The 27,249-nt window shown below is 23.6% G+C and overlaps 1 protein-coding gene across 1 annotated transcript; it reads right to left on the bottom strand.

Moving 5' to 3' along the window:
- Nucleotides 1–275: 275 nt before the first annotated feature.
- On the bottom strand, nt 276–26,712 carry LOC145843751 (cytochrome P450 2J4-like). Its single transcript, XM_082950969.1, has 9 exons — nt 26,353–26,712; nt 23,677–23,816; nt 20,256–20,358; nt 17,172–17,281; nt 16,585–16,706; nt 4,231–4,343; nt 3,947–4,091; nt 2,841–3,004; nt 276–880 (listed from the first exon to the last, which is right to left on the bottom strand). The coding sequence occupies exons 1-9, from the start codon at nt 26,671–26,673 to the stop codon at nt 569–571; spliced, it is 1,530 nt and encodes a 509-aa protein (XP_082807095.1). The 5' UTR covers nt 26,674–26,712; the 3' UTR covers nt 276–568.
- Between the last annotated feature and the right edge of the window lie 537 nt (nt 26,713–27,249).

The raw sequence follows: 27,249 nt of genomic DNA, 5'->3' as shown, positions 1-27,249 counted from the left end.
TTATCTTATTATAAAAAGGCTTAAATATTAATTTTATTTAGTTGTTAAGTTATCATAGTTAAACTTTTTTTTAAAGTTAATTGAATTTAAAAATATAATAATTTTATCAATTTCTTAAAGTTCAAAATGAGTTTAACTCGAAGATTTTATGACAAAAGAGTGACGGCAAGATACAATATATTTACAAACAGTTTGGTTATAAATTGTTAAATTTTTAGTGTAAATGTTTATTAATTCTGACTTTCACTATTAATAAACTAGCTATTAATAATAAAAAGGCCACGTTGATATAAAATAATGAAAAGAACACTTTAATATCTCAAAAGTTTTTGTTTATTTTTCTTTATTTTAAGGTTGTAATTTAAAATCTTATTTTGATTACAAAAATGCTAAAAAAATTGTTTCAAAAAGTTGTGTCTCAATTTTTGCTAATTACTTTTAGAAATAAAACTTAATTATAAAGCTAAAGATAATAAAAACGATATAGTTTTTTTCATTGAAATTCAAAATTTCATTTTTGAATAAAAAATTAAAGCACACTTATTTGAAAAGCTATTTAGATATAACTTTAACGATTTTTTGCTATAATATCAAACTTTGCGGGAATATTTAATAACCCAAGAGATGCGTTATTTAGTTGTGGTAATTTTCCTGGAGAGTAAAATTTAAACTGCCGAACTAACGAAGCAGTAAAAATGTAAATTTCAGCCATTGCTAAAGTATCACCAATACATCTACGATTGCCTACACCAAAAGGCATAAAGCTTGAGTTTATTTTTATACTTCCATCATCCGATACATGGCGTTCCGGTCGAAAACTATGTGGATCAGGTGCCCAAGCTTTTTCATCATGATGACAAGCATATATGTTTGCAAAAACCTAAATATTTCAGATTCTTATAGATATATATGTATATAAAAGACAACCTTAACTAACTCATCAAAATTAGCTGAAAAATTCACACTAATCACAGACAACGATCAAAAACTAATATACATTCCTGCAAATCTACAATCTTTTACAAAAACATAACATTGGAAAAAATAAAGACCTCTGACTTTTTTAACCTTAGCATAGGATCCTACAATGGAGCCGAAGTGTGCGACATAGTAGGACTCTTCATGCTATGCAAAAATAAAAAAAGAGTATATTCAATTAAAATAAACTCAGAATTTATAGTGACGATGCCCTCGCGGTCATACAATCTAAATCGCCGAGAACCGCAGAAAACACTACAAAAGCACTACACAAAATTTTTAATAAATTGGATTTAAAAATAACAATAGACGCAGGCCTAATCCAAACAGACTTTTTAGACATCGAATTAATCTTACCTAACATCCATACATCCCATTTAGAAAACCGAATTCGGGTATCCTACGTGTGAGCAACCTATCAAACCACCCTATTCAAATATTAAATCAATTACCAATAACTATTAACAAAAGACTAAACAGTTTATCAAGTAACCAAGAATCATTTAACCGCATAAAACATAACTCCAACCAGCACTCAAATCCGCCAACCATAAACTCAATCTTACATACCAAAAAGCAAAGAAAAAGAAAAATTATTTATTTCAACCCATCTTTTCCCCTAAATGTAGCCACTAAAATAGGCAAATATTTCTTAAATTTAGTAGAAAAACACTTTGTCGCAAACCACCCATACCACAAAATTTTCAACAGGAACATACTTAAAATTTCTTACAGCTGCATGGTAAACTTCAAAATAAAAATTCCTAAACAAAATAATAAAATATTAAACAACCTAAACCTCAAACAAGAACAAAAAACCTGCAACTGCAGGAAAGAAAAATGCCATTTAAACAATAACTGCCTAGAAAAAACATAATCTACCGAGCTATTATAAAAACAAACAGCATAACAAAAAACGTTCAACAAACACAACATTCAAAAATAGATATAGCAACTACTAGGCAAGCTTTAACAACAAATTAAAAAGACATAGTACTCAGTTATTAATCTGTATATGGGAGTTAAAAATCGCAAACAAAGACTATATTTAAAATGGGTAATACTCTGCAGAACTAAAACAAAACCGAAAAACAACAAAACATGCCATTTATGTAGCTTAGAAAAGTATGAAATCGAAAAAATTAGAAAAGAGTTATCACTAAATAAAAGAAAAGAAAGACAGCAACCCTGTCTTCACAACCAAAATATGTATTTTAAAAGAACAAAAGATACTAATCAATAACAAAAAGTCAATAAAATAAAAGCAAAAATAAGAACAAACAAAGCAAAATAAATTATAAGTTAACCTATACATAAGTTGTTTTTAAGATAAGCTAAATAAATTATTTAACTTTATTTGAAACGTCATAATGTGTTTTTTTTTTTGTGATTCTTTAAAAAAAATCTATTTCTTTATTTTGTTCTGATAAAACGTGTAAAAAGTTGAAACTTTAGCAAACAATACGAACATTAGTTGTTTTTTGTATTGTAGTTATATGTATATATTATATAATTAATTTTCAGAGTTCTTTTTTTATCGACAGAAACTAAAAGAAAAAAACTTAAGAATTTTTTCAAAGGTTAAAAAAATCGTTTTATGTAATAGTTTAAAATATACTAAAAAAAGACCTTATATTGTAAGTGTATTAATTATGAGATTAATACTTAGTCTATATTGAGTTAGATGCATTATTATTACTAGTTAATGAGAAACACTTCTTATTTACTGAGCAATCCGCAGCTTTTGTAGAAAATACTAATAAATTTCATTAAAGGGTATAATAGCTAAAAGGAATTTCATAGACTTGTTATTTAAAAAAAAAAATGTTTTAAAGTGGTTGTACAATTCTAAGTTAACTTACAGGAGTTCCTTTTGGTATGGTATAACCTTCTACGGTAACTTGGCAAGGCGAAGAGTGAGGCACACCAAGTGGTACTGTCGTATGATACCTCATCACTTCATATATAAATGACATTAACAATGGAGTTTCTTTTCTGTGATCATACTTTAGTTGCTCTTCCTCTCCTAAAAATAAACAACTTGTTACGACTTGGTATATCGTAAACATAGCATGCTTAATAGAAAAAGTCTTTGTTCATTAGTTTTTTGTATTTTACATACAATTATTTTTCGTACAATAAGTCTTTTATTCTAAATATATCAATTTAAGCATAGACAAGCATAGAAAGAGACAAAACAAGTATTTAAATGGAAACAAATAATAAAAAAATTATGGTTGTTACTTTTTTTTTGAAAACTGCGTAGTTATGCTGTAGATAACTGTAATAAATTGCTAATTTTAGTTCTTAATTTTTCAAAAGCTGTGAATAACAAACTCAAATTTATTTTGAAAAGTATTTTGTGCACACTTAAAAAATAATTAGTTAATAAAAAACACTATTAGTTTTATGTTTGAGCCTTATTGTGTAAATAAAGCCTTAAGAACTCTTAAGTTGTGTTTGATTTGCCTTTTTCTAATTATTAAAAAAAAACCTCATTTATAATAGTTCTTTTACAACTACAATCTTTACAAACATTGGCTGTAAAAAAAAATAAAAAATAAAACCATCCTCTATTGGTAAAGCAAATTTAGACTAAAGCTGAGTAACTAATAAAAAAATTACAAAACTGCGTATTTAATATAAAATCGACAAGAGTTTGTTAGAACTGTTTTTTTATTTTAAAAAAACAAAGTTAAACCTTATCTAATATGTAGAAGTCAGATAACAATTTTTAATGTTTATTTAATCGATAAAACAACAAAACTTAAATTTTTATACCTTGTAAATTTTAATACATGATCTTAAATCCTGTTTTTCAATGTAATTTAATGCATTTAGTGTTCGCTTTACGCTACATATTCGAAGGCTAATAGTAAAGCTACATGGTAATTGTTGTATAATGATTTTTTTTAGGAATACATAATGAATATTATTTCGAAAAATAAGTGTTATGTTAATGACTAACCAAAAACTTCAACAACTTCTTCATATAACATGTCTTGATATCTTTCATGCTTAATTAATGCGTAAACTATCCATCGTATAGTACTTGTAGTAGTTATTGTTCCCCCAAAAAGTATGTCTTTAACACTCAACAAAAGTTGTTCATCCTTAAAAGTTCATATTATAAACAAAAAAAGCTAAATAAATTTACTAACATAATTTCAAAGCAATTTTTTTAGACTAATACTAAGAGTAGTGTATGAATATATAATTGTAAGTACCACAAAAAAAAATCAAATTATTTACAGTAAAACTTTCAGAATCTTTCATTTTTAAGAAGAAATACTCGGCAAAATCATTTGGATCTTGTTCATTGTCAAAGTTGTTCTTTTTTTCCTCCAGTATGCTTGACAAAATATCTGTTTAAAATTTTAACAATTAATATTTACTTTGCATTTGAGTATGTTTAAGAGTTATAAGGTTTTAATTAGCAAAATAAGTTATGAATGAGTAAAAAGAAAACAAAGTTTAGCAACAATGTTGAACAACATCAAAATAATTACTCTTAGGACCTGGTATTAAGAAAAAAACCTTTTAAATATCGAGTCGTACACCACATGGATACTATTTAACGTATTACACAAGACTATTTAGTATTTTTACAGACTATTTAGTATGTATAAAGTTGTTAATAAAAAAATACTTAAGAAACGTTTGATTTAAGTTTTCATAAATATTATTACTTACTGTATCTTATAACGTAAAAAGTATATTTGGAAAAGTGGGACTTAAGTTTTCCTTAAGTATTTTTTTGTGTCTTGTTTATGTAAAACAGAATTTATTTTTTCTTCAATGTTATTTAAAAAATTAACGATCAACTTTCATTACATAAGGACATAAGATAGGTTTTTAAAATGAATTAAGCTTTTTTGATAACTTTATGTTACTTAAGAAAAAAATGTTTTTAACAACTTATAAAAACTATTAAAGCTGTTAATCAAAGTAATCACCTAACATAATTAACTAAAACTCCACCTAATAAAGGTTATGTAAATTTTTAGACAGTATTTTTTTAAGATAAAAGAAAATTTCAAGGTACAGAAAATGATCAAAAAAATAAAGGAAATTTTTTGTAAAAAGCAACACCTATTGTTTAAGTTAATATATTTTGTCTACTCTTCCGATAGTGAAACAAATTTTAAAACTTTTCGAATAAATTTAAAATATTATTATTTTAAGAACAAAAAGTTCTTTAAGAATTATTTACAACTCAAATTTAATATGTTATTTTTAGCTCATTCTAAATTTTATTGGTACCTTAATTTTGAAATTGTTGTAGTAAATATAACTAGTTTTGTTAAGTAGTTTGACTAAAAGATATTTTTTATGCTATGTTCTGGTTAAATTTTTATTAGTTAAAAATTTAAAGTTTGTATGTTTTATCTTTGTTTGCCAGATGATACAATAATTTAAAAATCATTAAAAAACTATTTTAAATAGTATATTTGTTATTTTACTCAAGTATAACGCTTCTTATTTTACGAAAAATATATAACAGAGTGCATTTCATTTTGTTTAAATTTATTTAAGTACTTTCAAATAGGACTCGTCAGAAATTGTTTCCTACTGGATTGCAATGAATACAAATTTATCCTACTGGAATGCATTATATGTTCCGTGGGCATCTTTTGGTCCAGTCAAACAGAAGTTAGGAGTTTTAACGGGTATGGTGAAGCGTTTCACCAGACTTTGTTCTCCTTGCTTTCTTGAAGGCGAGTTGAAAACACTTCAAAACACTTTCCTTTCGCTTGGTTATCCAGGTAACTTAGTTTCGAAAGTTATAACAAGAGCTAGAAGTTCAACAGCTTTAAAAATGATTGGCCCTCAGAAGTGTCAAGTATACTTAAAACTTCCTTACCTTGGAAATATTTCTGAGAGGTTTTCTAAGAAAATTTCAGAGGAAATAAGCCAAGTTTTCAGCTCTGTTCATTTAAGAACAGTTTTGTATACTGATCGACCTCTAAATGGAATTTACAAAGATGTTTCTCCCACCCATGAAAAAAGTAACATCATCTATAAATTTAGTTGTCACTGTGGTAGTGACTACGTGGGAAAAACATCTCAAAGGTTCCATGTAAGAATCGATCAACATGTTCCGAAAGTCTTGAAAAAAATGGTTTGATGGCCGTTCTGAGAAACCAACTAAAAAATACTTCTCGGCGATTGGGCAACATTTGTTGGACAATCCTGAGTGTGTTAAAAATTATAAAAAGGACAATTTTTTAGTCTTAGTGAGAGCGGAGAACTCTTTTCAATTGCATATTCTGGAAGCCTTATGCATTCAATCTTTAAGGCCCAGTTTATGTAAGCAGAAAAAGTTCGTTTACCAAACTAGACTTTTTAAATCCTTATATTAGTAATTTTAAAGTAATTAGTTTCTTGTTAAACTTTATTTTTAAGCATAGTTTTCATTTAAAATTTTTATCGCTTCTTTGTTTAGATTGTTTTAATTCTACCGAGTTTTATTAGTATACCAAATTTGTTTAGCATTAGAACTTATTTAATTTTAAACTTTTGATTATTACGTCATTTTATATCTTAAAACTTTAAACTGCAGTATAATTTTATTTCAATTTGTATTCATTGCAATCCAGTAGGAAACAATTTCTGACGAGTCCTATTTGAAAGTACTTAAATAAATTTAAACAAAATGAAATGCACTCTGTTATATATTTATAGTAAGTTATGCACCGGAAAAAAACTTCTTATTTTAATAAATATCCGAAATTATATTTTTTATATAGTAAATGTGCAGCATGTTTACATATATTAAGATATTTATTAAGTATAGCGGTTTATTAAAAATTAATAGCAATAATAATAATAATAATAATAATAATAATAATAATAATAATAATGATAATGATAATAATAATAATAATAATAATAATAATAATAATAATAATAATAATAATAATAATAATAATAATAATAATAATAATAATAATAATAATAATAATAATAATAATGATAATGATAATGATAATGATAATGATAATAATAATAATAATAATAATAATAATAACAATAACAATAACAATAACAATAACAATAACAATAACAATAATAATAATAATAATAATAATAATAATAATAATAATAATAATAATAATAATAATAATAATAATAATAATAATAATAATAATAATAATAATAATAATAATAATAATAATAATAATAATAATAATAATAATAATAATAATAATAATAATAATAATAATAATAATATTAATAATAATAATAATAATAATAATAATAATAATAATAATAATAATAATAATAATAATAATAATAATAATAATAATAATAATAATAATAATAATAATAATAATAATAATAATAATAATAATAATAATAATAACAATAACAATAACAATAACAATAACAATAACAATAACAATAACAATAACAATAACAATAACAATAACAATAACAATAACAATAACAATAACAATAATAATAATAATAATAATAATAATAATAATAATAATAATAATAATAATAATAATAATAATAATAATAATAATAATAATAATAATAATAATAATAATAATAATAATAATAATAATAATAATAATAATAACAATAATAACAATAATAACAATAATAACAATAATAACAATAATAACAATAATAACAATAATAACAATAATAACAATAATAACAATAATAATGATAATAACAATAATAACAATAATAACAATAATAACAATAATAACAATAATAACAATAATAACAATAATAACAATAATAACAATAATAATAATAATAATAATAATAATAATAATAATAATAATAATAATAATAATAATAATAATAATAATAATAATAATAATAATAATAATAATAATAATAATAATAATAATAATAATAATAATAATAATAATAATACTAGATATAATTAAGTTTAGGCTAAGGACCTGGTGCACGACAAACCTTTCGGATATCAAATCATACTCCTCGGATACAATTTGATGTCTTGTCTAGAAAAACAAGAAAAACTAGAAAAACAAGAAAAACATTTAATGTCTTTTCTCGCGACTGTTCCTGCCTGATGAGTCCTAATTAGGACGAAACCAGTCGTAATTAATCATTAGGATTGTCTCGGATGCTGTTGTTGTTGATCGTGCGGTGAAGTTCATTGTTTATATATGATTATTGTCTAGAAATTAAATGTTGCATTAAATTTTTGCACTTAAGACTTAGTAAACTGGTTAAAAATGAAATTTAAAAATTATCAGTAAACTTATATGAGCATAAAACTACCGTGAAATATATTATCAATAGTTTTTATTTTAAATAAGCTTATTACAAAAAAAATTTTTTAATGATTTATTGTTAAAGTGTACATACTTCAAACATATATACGTCTTTATAATTGTCTTTGTTTTGCTACAATACAAATAAGTAAAGTGTAAAATACAAGCTTATTTTTAATATTTATTTTATGAATGTTACCTAAGTAGAATTTTAAAGTAGTATTATTTTACAAAGTTTAAATTGTTTATTATCATTTTAAAATTATTTTAATAATTGGTTTCAGTTAGATTTTTTAAGTTTAAAGCAATAAGCTTATTTTATTTTGACCAAAAGTTTTCTCAAGTTAACCTAAAATAATAAAATTCTTTTTATCAATAGAAAGCTTCGGACATAGGTGTAAAAATTAAAAACCTAGTTTCATAGTTATAAAACTTACTTACACTTTTAATATAGATTAAGTTATTAATGATATAAAATTTTTAATAAATTCAATAGTTTTTTAACGGTCATAACCTCTTTTTTAAACATGTATGCTTCCAAACCTACTTTTTTGTATTCGCTATATACCTTTATTAAATTTATTAATACCATGAATTTTTATAAATAGGTATTTAGAAAACAAAATAGAAAATTTAAAAACAAACATAAAACACCCGAAAAGACCAAAATTACTTACGTTTAATAATATTTTATGATAAAGCTAAAAATAGCAAAAGATAAACCGAAAATTATAGCAACTACAGTCTTAGCATCGATTTATCTTTAGAATTAAAATAATGATAGTTTTTTCATAACTTTTTATTATAAATAGGTTTATATCACTGATATTATAAAGCCATAACTTTACCGTTTTTTCACCGGTGTCTCAGATAGTTGTGAAATATTTATTTAGACAGTAAAATAACAATTTTTTTTAGAGGACAGATTGTTAAAATTATAACGAGGTCATTTTACTGTATTTAATTGAACAATATTACGCTTTTTGTCACAAGTACTTTAGTTTACTTACAAAACAATATTTCTTTATTAAATGTATAATATTTTGTAAATAAATAAAAGAACTGGTGACAAAAAGCTTAATTTTATTCAATTAAAGACAGTTTATTTTTAAAGTTTTAACAACTTGTCCTCTACTGATATTATAAACTTAACTGCGAGCCGCAATAGTTTGAATAACTAGTGATTTTATACATTCATAATTTTTTGATCAGTATATATTTTGTATTATTCAGAATATTCTAATGCTTTGTTTATTCTTTGCCAATGTAACATAACAAACAAAAAACTTCACAGTATGAGCTGAGTTTAGTGTTTAGATGTGTGTAGGAATTTTAATACTTAAGTTTCACATATAAGGTGTTATCAAAATCTAATGTGTTGTTTCTAAATGATAGATAACCGTTTAAATTTGCTATTACTTAAACAACTCTAACTTAACATTTACTTCTTTTAAGTGAGTGTCCTAATAATACCTAGTTTTATTAATTTTAAAATAAAACGAGATGATTCTTTTTATATAAATGTAATTAACAAACATATGTTTATACCATAGAAATATGTCGCTCTACTTTATCTAAAAGTATTGAGCACTTTAAACAAATTTAAATAAAACAGTAAAAAATTTAAGATAACTATCAAATTTTTACTTAAAAACTTAAGTATGACAAAAGAAATTGAAAAAAAAAGAAAATATTCAATAAAAAATAAATGTTATTTAAGCACTTAGATTAATGTTTTTTTCTGTTTTATTGCTAAATGTCTAACTATCATTATTTTTTATATATGTTTTAAAATTCTTTTTTTGTGCTATCCGAAATATTTAATTACATCTTTATTAAGCTGTAACATGTGTTCTTTTATATACTTGGTTTTAATCTATTTTAGTAAGTAAAGAATTATGTACTGAAAAAAACTCTTGAAAAATAGTTTTTTGTTTATTGTATAACTTTTTATAAATATAGTAAAATATTATATTTTTGCTCAGAGTAATCAAACTAAGAACGTTAACTTTTTGATTAAGAAAATAAAATACTGTAATTTGTTTTAAATCAAACAATTCAAAGTTATCGATTTAAATAGCTTTAAGGAGAATTTTATCTTTTATTTATTTTTACAGTTTATTATGAACAAAACAATGTTTCACTCTTTAAATATTATTTTGTTTATAATAAACTGTAGTTATAAGTAATATATAAGAAAATAATGTATAAGAAATAACAAAACATAAATGTATAATTTAAAACTAGATAATTAAGTACTAAAAGTTTTAAAGTTTTTTGTTTTATGTTGGTTTAAATTAACAATGCATGTATATTAAAAAGTATAGTTCAAAATGTATTTTATCAAATTTAGTTATTTAACGTCTAGAACAACGATGGTTTGTATGTTGCGTAAATGTGTATGTTGTGCATGATAAAAGTTGCGTAGTTAAACTAATGCAAGAGCTGTCGAAAAAAATTAAAACAAAAGTAACACATAGCTCGTGGTCTGCCGTAAAAACTATTCTAGTTATATACAACTGTATATATTTTAACTACACTTAACTTCAAATTTCTTCGAAAATTTAGACGGTTTGTTATAAATTCTAGAAATGTACTACTAAAATGAACTCTATCTTTAATATAATTGGTAACCAAAAATTAATAAAACAAATTAGTTTTAGTTGTATTTCTATTTAGCCAAGTTATATTACTTATTTAACTTTTTGGTTTATATTTAACATATATAAGTACGTTTTCGCAAATCATTGAAATACCTATAATCATCTGATTCCTGAGGTTATTCTATTTTATACTTTGTTGTGAATTATATTACTGTTTTAATTTAGCAAAAAGTTTTTCGAGTAACTCCTCCGAATACTACTTTTTTTAGGTGAAATGTAAATAGAATAAATAACTATTGTATTTAAAAAACTTTAAATAATTACTCTAAAATGTTTTAAAACTTATTCTCTTAATTACGTAGGTTAAAATATAATTAAATTCATTCTAACAACGTTTTACTACTTACACTAATATTTAATCATGACTAAAGCGCTTGTTTTGTTCGAGATATTTCAAACCAATCTTACTTGACACAGTATAAATTAATCTTTGACATCAATTAAGGTAATAAAATTCTCGTAAAAATCCTCACAAGAATATAGACACAAAAAAATGTGTAGTTATAAACCAATAATAATCAAACTTAAATTTTAAAAAGTTAAGTTTTATAAACGATAAAAAATATCATATTTTTTATTCAAAATGATTTAAAAAACTACGATAAAAGTTTTTTTTTCTATTTGACCGTTTTTTTAACTTTGTTTAGTTGAAACCTACGTATTTGCTACTTCTAATCTATTAGCTTATTATCTGTGTGTTTTAGTTTGAATAAATTTAAGTAAAATAAAATGTAGCTGATATTGAAAACTAGTTTTTTATGAGGATTAAAATTTGTATTTTCCTTATAGTATTGCTAAGTATATTTTTTTTTATGTTTTTTTCTAAACTACTGACATTTTATATATACATTGTTTTGTTACACTGTCAAATGAAAGGAAGATATTTCTTAATTGTTTCATTAAGAACTTTGTCAACAAATTTTGAAATAAAATTGTTTTTTTCAATAAATACCTTTAAATTATATATTTCTTAAGTAGCTTAATGTTTTTCAACTTTGAAAGTAACAATTGATATACATTTTTATTTTTCAAAAAAAGATTCTAAATCGTATACAAATCATTGAGAACTGATAATAGATTGATCTTTAAACACAAAAATATAACTAACGTACCAGTTGAACTAGCTACTGTATTATATTAATATAAACTCTAAAAATTTGGTCAAGTTCTTATACACATTTTATAGAATTATCTAAAATTACTTAATTTGTTTAGAAATTATTTTATAACACTAAAGAATTTTTCTAATAATATTTTTTACAATGAAAAGTATAAATTATACAAACTATCAAAATCTTTATAATCTATTATTATAAAAGTTATACAACATCATATGTAACTAAAATACTAGAATGTAAGTAAATGATTTCCATTGGTGTCTAAAAGCTAATAGAGTATTAAAATTAATGTTAAGCATATACTTTAGTATTAAAAAACTGTTAAATAAGTAGTTTTATATCAAACAGAATTCTGTAAGACTCTTTACTGTTTGTATTATGTAACATAAAAGAGTTTAGGTATGTTTGTTAATTTATAAATGTTTTATATAATAAATTGTAATATTCTTAAACGTTATTAAGATATGATATTTTAAAAAAAATAGAGAAATAAATTGTTTTTTTTTTTGAGTGGCAAAATTTCTCGATACACGCTTTTCAACTACTATTGTGTACAACTACTCTATAGAATGTAATATTAATGTTCATTAAACCTTGATAAAAATTATGTCATGATGAGTTTAAATAAAATATCTTAAATAAATACTGTTCAGATAAGAAATTGGTAAAATTAAATTTACTCGACTTTCAAGCATAAGTAAGTAGAAACTTAAGATTTTAAAAGGATTAAGCTTAGTGTTTTACTTAAGACAAATAACTTATAGCATACAAGTTTCAAAATGATATAAACGTAATTAATAACGAGTTAAACATTATTCTTTACACTGACACATGTTTCTGTGTGTTAACAGGTTAACACACTTCAACGGAGTTATGAAAATCTAGAAACTACTCTTCTTGATTCTTAATTTTCTAGCTCCGTTTAAGTTTGTTAATCTTTTAACACACAAAAACATGTGTTAGTGTAATAAAGAATACTGTTTAATGTGTTATTATAATATACACCAGTGAACTTGTTTTGCTTGAATCTTTGGTAACAAACGCTTAAATTTATATTTTTGAATAGTTATACACGTAATTAATAATAATAAAAAAGGCTATGAAAACGTTTGAAGTAAAATACAATTGTCGGAATTTAGTTAATGTACTTATTTAAAAAGAATAAAGCTTTAGTATTAAAGAATTAAAATTTCAGGACAATTGCATTAAAATATACTTACGCAATTAAAAACCAGTTTTAAAATAAACTAAATAAGAAATGTTAAAGTAAATTTTTACTAAAAAAATAAAAATAAAAGTTTGTACAAGTTAATATTGTAAACAAAATTTTGTTTACAAAGCTTAGGCTTATAGGTTTTTATGAAAAGAGGTTCTAAAACACTAAATCATATATGTTACGTCTTTTAGTTAAAATTGTAAATTTGTTGTCATTATAATGTTTGGAGAATTCCGGTTAGTTTAGTAAATGATCTCCAACTACCAAAGAAATTTTGCTAGGTTTATTACTTATATTGTTGTTTATTGAACGACAAAAAAGCACTAAAAATATTTGGTTCTAGGACCTGGTGCACGAAGAACCCTTCGGCTTAAAAGTTGTACAGCACTTGGATACCTTTTAATGTCTTGTCCAGAACATCCAGTTTCCGAGCCATCGAGTTTCCGAGGCCATCTTGGCATTCCGAGGCCATTCTTGGCCTTCAAGTTTCTGAAGGACTTTGATATACGCTGATCCCTTCTCAGATTAAATCTCTTTTAAGTTCTCCCGATGTATACTTTTTCACAGTGATACTTAAAATTGATAGATAACATTATCCTGTTAGGATCGGGAGTAACATCTTTAGATATTCCATTTAAAGGTTTTCTAGTAAAGTGACCAATTCAAAGATTAACTGCTCAAAATGTACTATTGATTGTGTGCTTTACTTTATTTTCCAGGAACTTAGCTTCATACCCAAAATAGGGAAGTCTTAAGTACACTGGGCACTTTTTTGGACCTTGTTTTGTAGGATTAGTGAGTTTTATTGGTCTTGTCAATCGTTTTCTTGACAATATCCGTTGAGTAACCTAATTATCTGAATATACTACTGAATTTAATTTGTCTTTTTAGCAGAATTTATAAGCTCGGAAAACTAAGCACGAAATACGATTTACTTTTTGTGAAGTAGGACAGAAGGACTTACATGGGATGTATTGGCCAGGAAATGTTAGCTTCCTGTATATTGATGTAATAAAAGAAGTTGATGTTCGTTGTAATGACACATCTAGAAAAGATAAACAAAATTTTATTAAATAAATTTTCTACGTTTTATCCTTTTTTGTTTGAGATAAAAATATCATTTACATATCTAAAGTAATTTTACGGCTTATCTACATTCTCAAATAAAACAGATTCAAAATACCCGACGAAAATATTCGCTAATACAGGACCTAAAGGCCTCCCCATGGCGACACCACCAATTATTCTATAAATAAAATTGTTAAATCTAAAGTCAACATTCTTCACAGCCTTATATAACATGCCCTAAACTACTTCTTTGGAGGTAATTGGTGGGTTAACATTTGAGTTGTAATGTTTTTTAATACAATGTTAATTGTTTCGTCAAGTCGAACATTGGTAAAAAGACTTTTATCGTCAAAATTTAGTCAGATGAACTTGAGTTGTTACGAACAGTCTTAAGGAAATTAAAGGAGTCTTTAACACAAAATTAAGAAAACTTTTCAGAAACTGGATTTAAAGCAGAAGTTAAAAATTAGGCTATATCATACCTGATAGAATTCATAATATCTAAAACAGGTTTGCATGGAATACCTTCCTTATGCGTTTTCGGAAGTCCATATAATTAGAGGCATTGTGAGCCAGTTGGTCTAACTATTAATTATTAGACATTAACTAAATTCCGATAATTATATTATACTTCAAACGTTTTCATAGCCGTATTTATTATTATTACTTACGTTTATATAATTTTAAAACTTTATTGTAAAATCCTTTTACCATCTTAACTTCTATTTACTTATTTATGCTTAAAAAGTCGAGTAAACTTAATTTGACTAACTTCTTATCTATCAGTATTTGTTTAAGATATTTTATTTAAACTCATCATGACGTAATTTTTATAAAGGTTTAATGAACATTAATATTATTTTCTATAGAGTAGTTCTACACAATAGTAGTTGAAAAGCGTGTATCGAGAAATTTTGCCACTCAAACTAAAATGCAATGGGTTGTCGATATTTTTTATTTAAATGTTGTACCCCAAAAAAGTTATTTATTGATATTATTTAAAAAATATAACAAAACACTATTCATTTTTTCTTTCTTAAATTTATTTGAGTACTCCCGTAGTAAGGCTTGTCAAAAATTGTATCTTACTAAGTTAAACTGAATTGAAATTGAAATAAAATTATACTGTAGTTTAAAGTTTTAAAATATAAAATGACGTAATAATCGAATGTTAAAACTAACTAAATGCTTATGCTGTAGTGTAGAACTTTGCTGTACTAATAAAACTCGTTAGATTAAAATCAACTAAAATAAACCAGCGATAAAAAGGAAAATAAAACTACAGTTTAAAAAAAGATAAAAAATACGAGAAATTAATTACTTTAAAATTACTTAATATAAGAATTTAAAAAGTCTAGTTTGGCATACGAACTTTTTCTGCTTACATAAACCGGACCTTAAAGATTGGAATGCATAAGGCTTCTAGAATATGTAGCTGAAAAGAGTTCTCCACTCTCAATAAAACTGAAAAGTTCTCATTTTTATAATTTTTAGCACACTCAGGATTGTCCAACAAATGTTGCCCAATTGCCGAATTTTTTTTTTAAGTGTAGTTTTATTTTCATTTTTATCGCTGGTTTATTTTAGTTTGATTTTATTCAACGAGTTTTATCAGTACAGCAAAGTTCTACACTACAGCATAAGAATTTAGTTAGTTTTTACATTCGATTATTACGTCGTTTTATATTTTCAAACTTTAAACTACAATCTAATTTTAAATCAATTTCAATTCAGTTTAACTGAATATCATGATACAAATTTTGATAAGCCTTACTACGAAAGTACTCAAATAAATTTAAGAAAGAAAAAATTAATTGTGTTTCGTTATATTTTTTTAATAAGTTACACAACGGAAAAAGCTGTTTAAAAATTATTGATATCAATGATTAAAATTTTTTTTATTGTTTTTAATTAATTTTTTTTTACTATCACATTTACCCCAACCCTTACACCCTTACCCTCGGTCGGTAAGTTATTTTTTATTTTTTAGTTTTTTTTTTTTTGTTTTTTTAATTTTTTCTGTATTTTTTCAATCTCGTGCAAAAATGTAACTTGTGCAAATTAGACCCTTGGTACAAAATCGTCTTCGTGAAATTTTGTTCCCTCGTGCAATTTTGTGCTATCGTGCAAATTTGGCTTTGTGCAAATTTAGATTTCTGCAATTTTGTGCACTTGTTCAATTTGTTCTCGTGCAATTTAGTAACTTCGTGCAACCTTTGTCTTCGTGCTTTTTAGACCCGTTCCCCTAATAGTATGTTAAATATACAAAAACTTACTTAAACAGTATTTTGTATCATTTATTATTCCTTTGACATGCTTAGAAAATGTTGGTAGATAAGCAAGTGGGGAGTAACACAAAACAGCTAAGATGGCTGCAGCCGAATCCTTGTCATAAAACCTATGAAGTAAAAAGAAGTTTTATGTTTCATTCTGGTATGTAAACTAGTATGTTAATATGTTTATAAGAGTTATAGCTATAATAGTATAAACTTAATAAAAAAAAGCATATAATCAGCTAAGTATGTAATTTTTACAAACTTTTTAGGATGTAAAATGTAAAGCTAATCTATTAATTATATGTTTAGATGATATTTGCATAATAAAACTTTTCAATCGAGTTTAAAGCATCTGTTATATTTATGATTTATCAAATGTTTAAAAAAGTTTAACTTATATTGACTGACTATCTTTAATTTTATTATCAAAATTAACAGTACACATAAAGTAATATACTTGAAAGAATAAGAACATAAAGGTTTCAACGTTTTTAGAGGTACCAAATTACAGAAAAAAGAATCAGATTATTTTCAAATTATAATTTGAAAGTAAATTAATAAATTGAGAAAATTATAAATAAACTTACGCATTGCAAAATCTTTTCATGAGGTTTTGAAAAACAACGTTATCATAATCAAACCTTTTTCCCAAACTTATTTGACAAGCATTGTTGCTTACAGCGTTTGTTAGTAGAAACTGATAAAGTATTGATTTGTTTGGTCATACATTTACACTTTTGTTTATATATTATTAGATTTTTAGTAATAAGAACAATAAAGTTTTAGTTTTTACCTTACTATACAGCTAATATGTTTCTAAACAAATTAAAACAGCGTAACATCTAATAATTTTGTAAGTTAAGGATACAAAAAATGCTTCAAGATATTATAAATTAAAAGATTAAATAAAATAAAACTTATAATAGAATGTATTAACCTATGTTTCTAACATTTTTTGCTCCCCATCTATTTCCGTACAACAATATATAATTTTTTAACTTCTTATTTAATATTCCTAAGCTTTAAAAATCAGTTATTTCTATGAAAATATTTATATTAAACTATTTATGTTTAGTTACATCGATAAAAATTATTTTATATTTTTTTAATTACAAAGCCTACAACAGAAAAAAATTTCTGATAAATTTTTTTTTGCTGTTTTTTACATTTCACTTTATTCAATATTTAAATTCTTTCTGTTGTAAATCAGTTGTATAAAATAATATGGCTAACATTAAAAAAAAAAAACATTTATTTTTTTTAAATTATATATTTAAGTTTCATAGTAAGTAAAAAAAATAAAGATAACAAAATTAATAACATATTTAATAATGTGCCCATGTCTAAAATAAGTTTATATTTTATCTAACTAAAACTGTTTTTATAAAAAGCTTTATAAGTTTTAATAGTTAGTGCTTCATAACTTTTAAGCAGGTGTTTAAAAAACCGCAAATACTATTTTCTAAGTATAAGTACTTTATAAAACCTTTTTTAAGTTTAAAAGTTTATTAATAAATTAAAAGTAGAAATTTAAAACATAGATAACAACTTTTACAACTTAAAGAAAATTATTAATTATAATTCAGGTAAAAACAAAAATCTAAAAAAATATATTTAAGCCGTTTACAAAAGTTTTCTGTAGAATAAAAGTACATAAAATGAAAAAACTCAAGTAAGTTGTGAAGAATAACTATTATCATAGTTGAACTGACAAAAAAACTTTCAAAAGTAAACATGATTAATAAATAAAAGCTGTATATTAAAGTTTGTTTTAAAGGTTAAGAGCAAATAACTTTTCGATAAAGGTTAGTCAAAGTCAATGTTCAATTATTATAATATAATTAAACAGAATTAACATTGCACAATTTTTAAAGTTTGTTAATGTTTACTCAAAAACCCACAAAATACTAAACGATGTTATGAATATAAGATATAACTTTTAGAATGTGATACTTTTAGGTGGAAGTAGTTTTTAATATTTGTGCCAAAAAAACTTAACCTAAACAACTGTATCTTGAATTAGTCTTTGGAAAAAGCACAAATTCTATTTATTGTGTTTAACTAATAAATATATTTCAAACAGATACTTAAGCATTTAAAAGAGAACGAATTATAGAAATCTTATCTTAACCATTTTATTCGAATTTTTATTAAAAGCTTTAAACATTACAAAATAAACTATAAAGTACTTACGCTTATTGTCTAAATTATAAGTTTAAAATTTTCAAAAAGAGAGGAAACTTTAAAGCAATACTTTATTATTGTACACATAAATATTGAAAATTCATGTTATAATTTAATTCAAATAACATTTCTTTTATGCTTTTTTATCATTAAGTTTTTCACGTTTTTATGTTTCAATGGCACAACTATATCTAATATATATATCTTATAATAAACGTTTTGGATATACTAGTTAAAGCTTATACATATTTTGTATTTTTGCAAATAAATTTAGCATAAAAAATATTTTTACACCATTTTGATTTAAATTTTTTTTTAATAGTTTGAATATTATAAAGTTCATACATTTTTAATTAATTTGTTTTTTTTACTTAACTAAAGTTTTTGATATGACTAAAAGTTGTTTTACAGTTGCAGTGGATAAGTAGTTACTACATAATAAGATACATAGAGTTAAAATATTGCTATTTTAAAGTTATTTTTAATTAATAATCGAAAGTTTTTTTGTAATCTGATATCAAAAAACATGAATATGTTTAATAGTAATAAACAAATTGCGAGTTAAATAGTTTTTATGTATTCATAACAGTTTTAGAATATTAATGAATCTTTTTAGTTCATAATCTGTGTTTAATATTTTTTTTAAATAAAGTCAATTGTAATGTCCTATATTTTCTTTTTACTTTTTACACTATATAGAAAATTTCTCTTCATAAAACATCGCCTTTGAAGTAATATATTACACTAATTATAAAAGGTTAAAATTTTCCTTTAAGATAAAAAATTGTGTACTTTTTACTTTATAGATCGCAATAAAAGTTCTCGACTTAATGATAAGGAGAATAATAGATTAAATTATTTTAATTTTATTTGAATAACATTTTAATTAACTGATTATCTCGTTTGATTTATTTTAAACGAGTGAAACATTGTTTTGTTAACAAAATTTAAAGTTTTGAAGAAAACAATAAATTGACTAAAACTAATAAAATGACTTAAATAACGAGTTTTCTTGTTTTATAAAACGACCTTACTATAAATGAAAATAATAATCGTTTATAAAAAACTAGAACAAAATTCTAAAAATAATAAATAATACAAACCAAAAAATGCACTAGACTAAAACTTTTATAGCATCAGATTTTTGTTAATTAAATTTAAGTTATTAAGGTATTATAAAAATCTAATCTTAGTCTCTTATAAAAGTTCTGAGTATTAGTAAGTTGTTTTAAAATAAATATGGGTACAAAAATATATTTTGTAACTATAATATCAAACAATCTATTTTCAAATGCACATTTATTTATTTATTATTTGTCGGCTAAGTTTTTAATATGAACATTTTATGTATTATATAAACATTGTAACTCAAAAAACGTTTAAACTTGTTTATTTAACTTCGATAAGCTGTAAAGAAATGTTTTAGCCAAAATATTTTTTATAAACAATATGCACTACTTTTATTAGCATAAGCTTATAAGACTAACCAAAATTTCAAATGGCTTTTCATCAAAAGTTTTAATTTCCCTGCACAAAAGTTCACTTTCGTCAAAAATTTTAATATCCATTGTACTTTTACCCATTCCCAATCTTAAAAAAATTGACGAAGTTAATTTTAAAATAAAACTTAAGAGCTTTTAAAGTTATATAACATCATCAGTGAAGCTTAAATGTTTATTTTTAAAAAGTGACATATTAACTTGACTTTTTTTTTATTGAGATAAATTAGGTTGTAAAAAAAGCATATTGTAAATAAAAATTAAACAGTTATATTTCATGAGTTTCTTTTTATGATTTTAAAAATTACAAAAAGTTGTGCTGCGCTGCTTTACTTATAAATTGAATAATAAAATTGTGCAAAATTTATGTCAAATTTAATATATTTGAAACTAAACTATTTTTTATACTAATACAACACACCTGTTTTAAATTTTTGTTATTTTCTACTATATTTAAATACTAGTAAGAAGTCACGATAAAAAGTTAGGAAGGTCAACATAAATTGAAAAAAAAATAATAATGTGAGTTTTTATAAATTTTTAATTTAAACAAAATTACATTATTTGATTTAATTAATTCTTTTTCCCTTCTGATGTTGCTTTTAGGTAAAATTATAAAAATATATATCAAAAATATAATTTTCTAACTGCTAATCTTTAGTGATACAATATAAACTTAAATTTGATATTTTTGTGGAAAAACTTAGCAACTACCTTTACAAAAAAAGCTTTGCGTTTTTGTGTGTGTAAATATATTTATTTTTTAATAAAACTCAACCTAATTTGTGAAAAATAGTTTAACTGACCTTTAAAAGTTTGCTAGAGTTATAATAACTTTATTAAACAAAAATAATTAAAACGTACACAGTTAAAAACAAACTTCTGTAAACAGTGTTATATATTTTACAACTATTAATATACTTTTATAAATTGTTAACAAAATGAAGTATACATTTTTTTCGTTTTTTATACGATATCAAAAAAAAGTAAAATAACAAAAATTTCAAAACTTCATTTATTAAAAAACTATCGATGTTTTTTATGCTAAACTAATAACCATGTTTTACGGATTTTTTATAAAGTAGATATTAGTACTTTATGGTAACACTGTAGAATTGTGTTATGGATTGAATAAATACGATCTTTTTTCGTTTAAACATTTTATTTTCGAGTCCAATAAATTTAATTATTCTATGTTATTGGTGATCAGAGACTTAAAATATAAGTTTGGATTGAATTTGCTAAACCTGGATAGTTTAATTAGACAAGTTTTGTGTTTTTAATAATTTTGGTGACATTAACTTTATCCTGAATAATAACCAATGAGCTGTTCTTAAAAAATCCATACTTAAAGTATTAATCTAATGCCTTTCTTGCTTAATTAAAAATTTATGGTCGTTAAAGGGGCTCTAAAAATACCCTTTAATACCTAAAAGGAAGGCATTTATTTTTTAGATTAAAGACTTTAGTGAGTACAAAATTAACATATAGATTCAAGCACTTTGAATTTGTTTCGTTTAGGTAATTATTACACAAAATAAGTTTTATGGTGAACGCTTACCAGCTGCAATACAAGGGTAAGTGCTCAGACGACGTGCAATCAGTTAAAAGATTAAACACTGTGAGTTAGTCGACGTCAGAAATGCTTTCACGATATATTTTAAGTCTGAGGTGAGATTAAAAATTGACAGAAGACAAATTTCGCTTAAAAAGGCTTATATGCTATTTATCATGTCTACAAGCACAAAGTCTTCGATCGGAGCAGAACATATGAATACAAAATATTTTTCTAATATTATTTTAATCAAAAATCGAAAGAGATCAAAGTTTAGGGCCCGTTTTAATACCTCAAACTTTAAAAAAGTAGCGCATGAGGTCTCTATGTGAAGTATAGTATTCGATAAGATACTATTTATAATAGGTAATTTTTACTTACTGTATTAAGTTATACTTTTTAAAAGATTCAGTAAATGATTGTTATGATAAGTATTATTATCATAAATACATTTTTTTAATTTTAAGCATATGACCTTTTTTTTCTTTGCTAAAATTAATAGTTTCTAATTTACAGTTTAAAAATGCTCTATTTCGTCAAAACTCTTGTATTAGTATTTTTCAGTGGTCGGCAAATTGCGGCCCGCAAAAAAAGTCTGCAGCCTGCGATGCACTTTCAGCTAAAAACATACTTTTAAATACAAAAAAAGAGTTTTTGGTACAAATTTATAAAAAGAATCTTAGTTTAATAATTTCTTGTACTGCTTTATTGAACTTTTAGCCAAAATTTTTGTTTAAAAAAGCATTTTTTATTGATTTATACGTTTTTTTTTAATTACCTGCGGCCTACATAATTTTTTCTACAGATTACAGCTCGCAAGCATGTTATAATAGGAAAACCAGCCGGTAACTTAAATAAGACAGCCTAAATTTGGTCTAAGCAAAGGTTTTCTATACTTATTTCTATAGTTTTTTCCTTGGCAGAAAACTTAAAAATCGCCTTTTTACTTCTCATATCCTTCAAGGGGGTAATATTGCCCACTTCGAAAAACTCTTGATTAAAAAGTTATTAACAGTAGTTTTATCTAGGAAGATGTTACATAAGAAAAGACATGAGCAAAAATATTTAATTTACTTTGACATTTTAGTTCTAAGCGTTTTTATTTATTTACTTAAGCAAATTAGACCTTTATTGTTTTAATCATATCTCAGTGTCAATCATTGTATAGTTAGCTAAAATTATTAAAATAGCATGCTCAAAAGTAAAACAGAATTGTTTTTCCCCCACTTGTTATTTCCCCTCAACTTACTAAAAAAAGTGGCTCAAAAAGGGACGATACTTATAAGTACACTTAAGTGTACGTTTGTCGGTACAATCAAAATAATTATGCAACTAAATCATTAAACACTCAAAATCAAAGAAACTTTAATTTTTAAAGTAAGATTGTAGTTTCTGTTTGTTTGATCACCTACTAATTAGCAATAATTTGGCTACCTTCACCAGAAACAAGTCGAAGAATATCGCGGTGTTGTTAATGGTCGTGCGGTCCAGCCTAGAGCCTTTTAAATGATTGCAAAAACATCTCAGCATTGCTTAGTTTTTGCTATTGCTACTAATTGAGTAAAATTTTTGATGTATTTTTATAATAAATTCAGAAAATGTACAAAAGTTGTTTACTCCGACTAGGTGTAATTACTTTAAATTTGATTTTTAAGTGTTACCTAAACATTTAGAGATATACATATTTTACATTTAAAAAATAGTTACTTAATTGTTTTCTGTGAAAAATTTTTCTTTGCAGTATGTTATTATACATAATGACTTATAATAAAAATTCTAAGTTTTTTAAAACTTTTTAAAGAATTTATTTTTAAAGTATAGAAACAAACTGCTTATAAAGAAAGTTTAACCAACTTTTTCAAAACAGTTCCCATAAATTTTCTCTGTTCCCACAAAACAGGTGTGTCATCAACAAAAAATATTCCCTTTCCTTTAGCTAATTCTTGGAGAAGCTTGATTGCAGGACGACCTCTAAGCTGGTTTATTGTAAAGGTCTGCAGGTTAAAATTTTCTTTAGTTGTTGTTTTGAGTATTTTTTGATAATGTACAATAGGGTACATCTGTTGCCTCTCAAAAATGGAAATTTTAGAATTTCGCTTAGTAAAATTTTTGACGTTGAGAAATCACATAAATAGACAGCACAGAAAAAATTAGCTTCCTAGCTTTAAGCCTGCTGGAGCAAATTAATTTTGAAAGTTTTGCTTTATATCAGTATATTTAAAAAGGGGAAAAAGACTAATTCACTAAAAATTTATTTTCTCCTACGTTTTATGAGATAATCACATGAAACGGTTAGGAAATGTTCCTTGCCATGTTTAGAAAATTCTGTATAAACAAAGTATAAAAAAATGAAAAAAAATTTAACGCAAAATAATGAAAAATAATCAGTTTTATTTTTTATTTTTTTAATGACTTTTTTATTTCTTTTTTTTTTCTAATTTTGTTTATACAGAGTTTTCTAAATATGACAAGGAACAAATTCCTAACCGTTCCAGGTAATCATCTCAAAAAACGTAGGAGAAAATATTCTTTTATTAAAATAGTCTTTTTTACCTTTTTAAATATACTGATATAAAGCAAAACTTTCGAAAGTATTTTGCTCCAGCAGGCTTAAAGCTAGGAAGCTATTTTTTTCTGTGCTGTCTATTTATGTGATTTCTCAACGTCAAAAAGTTTTACTAAGCGAAATTCTAAGGTTGGGGCATCAGATGGACCCTTATGTACAACCAATAAGTAAAAATATTAAATACTAGTAACAACTAGAAATAAAGACGACATTTTTAGTTAAGTAAGTAATGATTAACTTTTTTAAATTTAAGAAGAACTTTATTTTTGGTAACAAAAAGTTGGAATTGTGTTAAAAATAAACTTTTAATATAAAAAATTTTGAGTTATTAATAATATTATTTTTTACTCGATACATGCTTAAACTTGTTAAAGTGACAAATAAGTTTAAAATTTATTGCTTAACTTTTATTAACAAGTCATTTATACTTATAAAATACAAAATAAACCTAAAATATAACATACTATGTGTTATTAACAGTATGAAAGATGTAAGAATAATGTACAAATATATTGCCCATTTTGAAAAACTAAAAATAAAATCATTATGTAGTCTTTTTGAAATTGAAAACATATTTAACAACATTTTGTTGTTTAAAAATAAGTTCAAATTAACTATATTGGACTTTTTTCATCGGAAATATTTTAAATAGTGTTATTTAAACTTTTACTTTTTTAAACATATATATAAAACTGTAGAGGTCCTGTAAGTTTTATAAATACATTTCACTTAATAATGTTATAGGTTTCGTTTTTATTAGTCAAAAGTTTATTGTAGTTACACCAATTTTTAATATTTTTTTTTATTGTTTCATTGTTTATGTTCATTGTATTAAATGTAATTTCTAAATTGTTTTAATTAAGCAAGCTCATAATTTTAAATAAAAAAGAAGGAAAAGGTAAAATTCCCTACTTAGTTAATAAAGTTTTCTATTCAAGGTTTACCTGATTCTATCAGTAAAAAATGTATTTTAGATTTCAATTAAAAACTTATATAAGTAAACAGTGTCATAAAGTTATTTATAAAAACTTAAAGTTAGTAACTTTTTTATCAAAGTTTTTTATTGAAAAAAGATTATTTGTAAAATTTAGAACTTTTTTTAAAGGAATCATAAACGATTTTAAGCTTAGTCTCTATGATGAATTTAAATAAGAAAAAAGTTTCTAAAAATATAAAAAGTAAGTGATGCATTATACGTGTATAATATATATATACTATAATGAATTACTGTTTACTTTACTACATCTATAAATGTAGTGACTAGGTCAAAATTATAAACATAGCAAATATTTTTTTAAACCATAATTCATTAAACATTAGCTTACAAAAAATTGTTGTGTTTATGCGAAAACAAGTTGTATATTCAGACTAAAATTAATCAATTAATTTAGGAGCTCGTTTGCAACACCTTAGTCAAGCATTTTTTTTTAATTACTTTGTTTAATTTATCATTATCTACTAAACAAAAAAAAAATGTTTTATTTATTTTTATATTTTGTTATATCTTATACTGTATTAACTTGTACTTAAATATTTAAAGCATTAATTTGATTATTTTAAAGAGTTAGCTGTTTTTAAGATTACTTAAATTTTATTTTCAGTTTTTAAACTATAAATCGTAAAGGTAAGCAACAAAATAATTATTAATTTATAATGTTCAATTTTCAGAATTTTTTTTCTTTTAAAGCTACAACAAATATTTATTCTAAATAGTTAAAATTAAGCACTAAAAACGAAGTATATGAATTTAAGCGATATAAGAGTTAACGTTTAAAGAGTTACAATGCACGTTTATAAAATTAAAGTATTTATTAAATACTTTATGCTAAAGTTGAAGTAATTTTTATACTCCAATTACTAAATTTTTTCTAGTAAATATATAGTTTGGAAAGTATTACTGAATATAAATATTATGTCTATTTTTGTAAGTTTAATTTATAAATAATTCTATTATCATACAAAACCTTTTTGATAACATCGGCACGGTTGATGATAACTAAGTCGTTTCCTCCCAACCTTACAGACATCACTCCTTTTTTGTAGTTTTTACCCCACTCTGTAAAACTACGAGCAGCCATTTTGTCAAGAAAAGGAACTACACCAAGACCTGGAACACCAACTGGTCCAGGAGGAAAATTAATTGGCCTACGGTACCAACAATACAAACTTAGGAAAAATGATAATCCTCCAATTATAACCTTTTTATTATGGTATAACAAATTTTCAATTTGATCGATTAGCTCGGTAGCATCTGTGCTGTTTAGAAATTTGCTAACACTTTCCATTGAAATACTGTTTATTAGTATTTATGGATCATAAAAATATTTTCCTAAATCATGTGTACTCATTACGAGGAGAAGCTTTTAATAACATAAGATATAAAAACATTTTAAAAACTACAAATTACACTATTACTGTAACTTTATATCATACTTCAAAAGCATATTCAAAAATTTTAAATTCATTTCAAAATTCTTGAATTTATTTCACTTAAATTTAGTTTTATTTTGTTAGTATTAATTATTTATCAATCATAACATGTGTAAACTTTAAATAGTAAATCAGTGCTATGCTCGTTTTCATATTTATTAAGTTGTGATATAAAACCGTTATGATTAATATTTTATTATTGAGAGAATTCTCATACAATATTTACTGATTATTAAAATTATATGAAATTTTATGATGTAAAAAATAGAAGTTATTATAGTTGTTAAAAAAGGATAAAAAAATGAACTCGATATTTTTTTATTCAAACAAATTAAGTTTTAGTTTAGAATAATATCTTACCACAACTTATTTCAAAAAGATTGCAAAATATAAAAGTCTTAGATTATAATGATTGTTTTCTTCACGTATTT

The sequence above is a fragment of the Thalia democratica genome, chromosome 9 (genome assembly GCF_965202585.1).
Source record: "Thalia democratica chromosome 9, ktThaDemo2.hap1.1, whole genome shotgun sequence".
NCBI classification, from domain to species: domain Eukaryota; kingdom Metazoa; phylum Chordata; class Thaliacea; order Salpida; family Salpidae; genus Thalia; species Thalia democratica.
Note: the sequence above shows the minus strand (reverse complement) of the source record. Positions and strands in the feature narration are given on the sequence as shown.

What these genes read in the sequence shown, in the direction of transcription:
- LOC145843751 (XM_082950969.1), bottom strand. Translation starts at nt 26,673, where the DNA reads ATGGAAAGTGTTAGCAAATTTCTAAACAGCACAGATGCTACCGAGCTA. An exon ending in AAAAGCCATTTGAAATTTTG is followed by an intron (nt 17,282 to 20,255) that starts GTTAGTCTTATA and finishes ATACTTTATCAG; the next exon opens with TTTCTACTAACAAACGCTGT. An exon ending in ATGAAAAGATTTTGCAATGC is followed by an intron (nt 16,707 to 17,171) that starts GTAAGTTTATTT and finishes TTTACTTCATAG; the next exon opens with GTTTTATGACAAGGATTCGG.